The 3,682-nt window shown below is 33.9% G+C and overlaps 1 protein-coding gene across 1 annotated transcript; it reads left to right on the top strand.

Annotated features, from left to right (window-relative positions):
• Positions 1–1,244: 1,244 nt before the first annotated feature.
• Positions 1,245–2,378, top strand: LOC140451127 (uncharacterized). The gene has a single exon (XM_072544857.1). It carries the CDS (start codon positions 1,245–1,247, stop codon positions 2,376–2,378), a length of 1,134 nt encoding a protein of 377 aa, XP_072400958.1.
• The last annotated feature ends 1,304 nt before the right edge of the window (positions 2,379–3,682 follow it).

Genomic DNA, 3,682 nt, shown 5'->3' with positions numbered 1-3,682 from the left:
CTAAAATATCGATTTGTTAAAAATTTTTTTCCATAAACTAATAGTACTTATATGGCAGAATGAATGGGTACCAGAAGAGTGGCGGAAGGGAATAATATGTCCGTTGCATAAAAAGGGTGATCAACTGGCAAAAGCAACAAACACGACAAGCGACGAAATAAAAAGACTCATAGCAATAGCAAACAGAATTGTTCACGGCCTCCAGAAACATTTAAAAAATAAAAATATAAAACCTGCAGTAAAGCTTAATATATACAGAACCTTAATAAGACCGGTAGACCGAAATGAAAATGGGCTATGGCGTCGAAGATAGAACTTTGAACTATATCAGTTATACACAGATCCAGATATTGTGAAATTCGTTAAAGAGCGGAGACTTAGATGGACTGGACACATTGCTAGGATGTCAGATCACGAATACACGAAGAGATTAACATTTTCAAAACCAGAGGGCACAAGAAGCAGAGGACGACCACGAATGAGATGGATTGATGATGTGGAAGAAGACCTACAGATTCTAAGGGTTAGAAGATGGAGGGAAGTTGCCAGGAATCGACAAAAGTGGCGACTTCTTTGTGAGCAGGCCAAGATCCACAACGGATTGTCGAGCCACTTATGATGATGATGAAAAAATTTTTTAAAAATAAATAAATGTTACCAGTTAAATAATATTCCGTTAATTTTCTTAAAATTAGAGGTCTTTGTACAGTGTCGAAGGCACTTTGGATATTTAAAGCTACTGTAATGACTTCGCTTCTATTCGAAAATGCGTTAACAATGTCAGTGTGTAGTGTGCCCAAGTTATCCATTGTACTTCGATTCGATCTGAAGCCTGTTTGGAATGGGTCATGAATATTATTTCCAAAAAAAATTTGGCTCTTCAGTATTTGCGGCTAGTAACACAAAGAAACAACTTAAAGCTAGATATATGGTTTATCCACCAATGTCTCAAATTCAAAGTTTTTCCAGCCTTCAGTATTGTCAGGACATCTAAGAATGTACCACTCAACATCAGGACTTCACTGCAGATAAAACTTTTGAAGAATGAGATATGTGCACATTATAGTTAACTTAATGTTATAAACTGTAAATTTAAGCTAATGTATGACTCTTTGCTCAAAATTTTCGGATTCATTAATATTAACAATTTTTTGACAGATGGACATGACAAGGTAGATTCTGCCAATTCAATAGATTAAACAATAAACTTATCAATCTTATCAGGGTTAAAGCTTTGCATGATAATGCTGCTTATGAAAGAAATAACAACAAATTTTGAATTTAAATTTCATCCTAGAATAAAGAACCTCACTGATCTTAACTTTACAGAAGATGAGATTAAACTTCTAAACTATGATCTCAAACACTCAGTTCCTAAAGATTTGTCTTTACACGATCTTGAGAGTCTATCCATTGAGACAGATATAGTAATCCAAAACCTTTCATTATCTCTTTCCCAAAGAACGTCAATGAGAAACTCCTGTTGCCGTTACATCATTAAATTTAAAAATAAGATTTCTTCAACATCAAACTCTTCAGATACTCTAAACGCTTCTTTTTCTCACAATTTTTCCTTCCAAAAAACACAATCGCAGCTTAAGATCCTTAAATCAATCAAACATAAAATTTCAAGACACAACCAAAATTTTTGTAAGGCTGATAAAGGTAATTGTTTGGTTATTCTAGACCGTGATTCATATGACAATAAAGTCTCTTCTTTTCTAGATGAAAATCACTTCACCCTTATACCAACTGATCCTTCTAAGAGATTTATATCCAAACTCAAAGATCATGTCAAAAACCATTCTGAATTTCTTTCAAATTTACCTGGTTTTTTTTTACCTGGTAACCCTCTCATTTCAAGGTTATATGGCTTGCCCAAGATACATAAAGTTGGAATTCCCATTCGTCCCGTTGTCAGTTTCATCAACACTTCAGTGTCTATTTTATCTAAATTCATACTTAATACTTTAAAAAATCTATTTAATTTTACTCCACAGTTTACTGTAATCAATTCATATCAATTGGTTGATAAACTTCAACTCATTACTCTTAATCCTGACATTACTATGCTTTCTTTTGATGTTAGCAATTTATTTACTTCAGTGCCCAAACTTGAAATTCTTAGTCTGGTAAAAACATTCCTAGTCAACAAGTCGATTCAGTCCAACGTCATTTCATCGATATTGGATATCATTGAATTATGTCTATCTCAAGATTTATTCCAATTCAACAACACATTTTATAAACAACCTGATGGTTTAGCAATGGGCAGTTGCTTATCCCCATTCCTGGCTGATGTCTTTATGGATCATTTAGAATCCAACCACATCATAAAAAATCTTGAAATTTTACACTGGTTCCGTTATGTTATCTAATTATGTTCCTGTTATCTAGTTATGTTCCAAATATCTAATTTACCATGGAACTAGAATCTTCCCAAGCCATTAATTTTCTAGATTTATCTATTACCAGACTCAACAATCAATTTGACTTTGGTATCTTTCGCAAGCCCACCCAAACCATGAATGATCATGTCATTCATTTTTCCTCCAATCACCCTCTATCACACAAATTAGCTGCTTTCACAAGTTTCATCCTCAGACTATATTTAATACCTGTCTCTATTGACTCCTTTAATAAAGAACTCAACATCATAAAACAAATAGCTGTCAACAATGGTTATGATCCTTTTATAATAGATAAACTCATCCAGAAAAGAGAATCTAGATTGCTTCAAAATTCTGCTTACAATCAATCTTCTTCTACTCTCAATTACAGGTTTTTACCGTATCAAACTATCTGAAAATATCAGACGTATTATAATGAATTCATCAGAAAAGACACACATATCTTTCAAAGTTGGAAATACTCTTAACCATTGCTTGACAAATACTAAGGATACAATACCCTATATGAACCGTAGTGGAGTTTTCAGACTGACTTGATTGCGATGCCTCCTACATTGGCCTTATAGGTCACAACTAGATCTGCTGAAAACTCTATAAGAGATAATACATCAGCTTTTTCACAGCACCTTAAAGTCAACAATCATCATTTCAACATCCCTGATGGAGTCAAATTAATTCATAACATCCAAGATATAAATACTTTACGGTTGGACTTGTATGAGGAGACCTTGAGATCTCTAGAGACATGAGGACTAGCCCCAACTGTGTTAACCACCAAACTACCCTAAACGGACCTTTTACTCCCATTCACCGACAACTGTTCCCTTTAATTTTAATCAACATTCCAATAATTGCATTTAAATTTCATCTTTTTCATTTTGCTTCTGTTTTCCTTTTTCCCAACCAGCCAACTAGCATCTAACATTTTATAACTTCCTTACTAATCACCCAATAACACATACCATACCTCAATTTGTCCACGTCCTCATTTGCTTTCTATTCATCATACGCCTTCTTCTTTCATCATCTTATCCCATGGCAGTTTCTTATTTTTCGTTCTCCTACCAGTTCTTGTATGACTCACTTCTTCACATATTCTTTCCTCATATCTCCTACTTCTTGGGGTCACCTTACTTGTCTTTGTACTGTTTTTCACCATAATTCTTCATCTTTAATATTTAAACTTAAACTTCACTAAAATTAAACTCCATCAGTCATCTTCACAGATCCATTCGACACTTTCAGTCTGTGGACCCTATTACCACATATAC

The sequence above is a fragment of the Diabrotica undecimpunctata genome, chromosome 9 (genome assembly GCF_040954645.1).
Source record: "Diabrotica undecimpunctata isolate CICGRU chromosome 9, icDiaUnde3, whole genome shotgun sequence".
Classification (NCBI taxonomy): domain Eukaryota; kingdom Metazoa; phylum Arthropoda; class Insecta; order Coleoptera; family Chrysomelidae; genus Diabrotica; species Diabrotica undecimpunctata.
The sequence above is the reverse complement of the archived record's forward strand: the minus strand, read 5'-3'. Positions and strand labels throughout refer to the sequence as shown.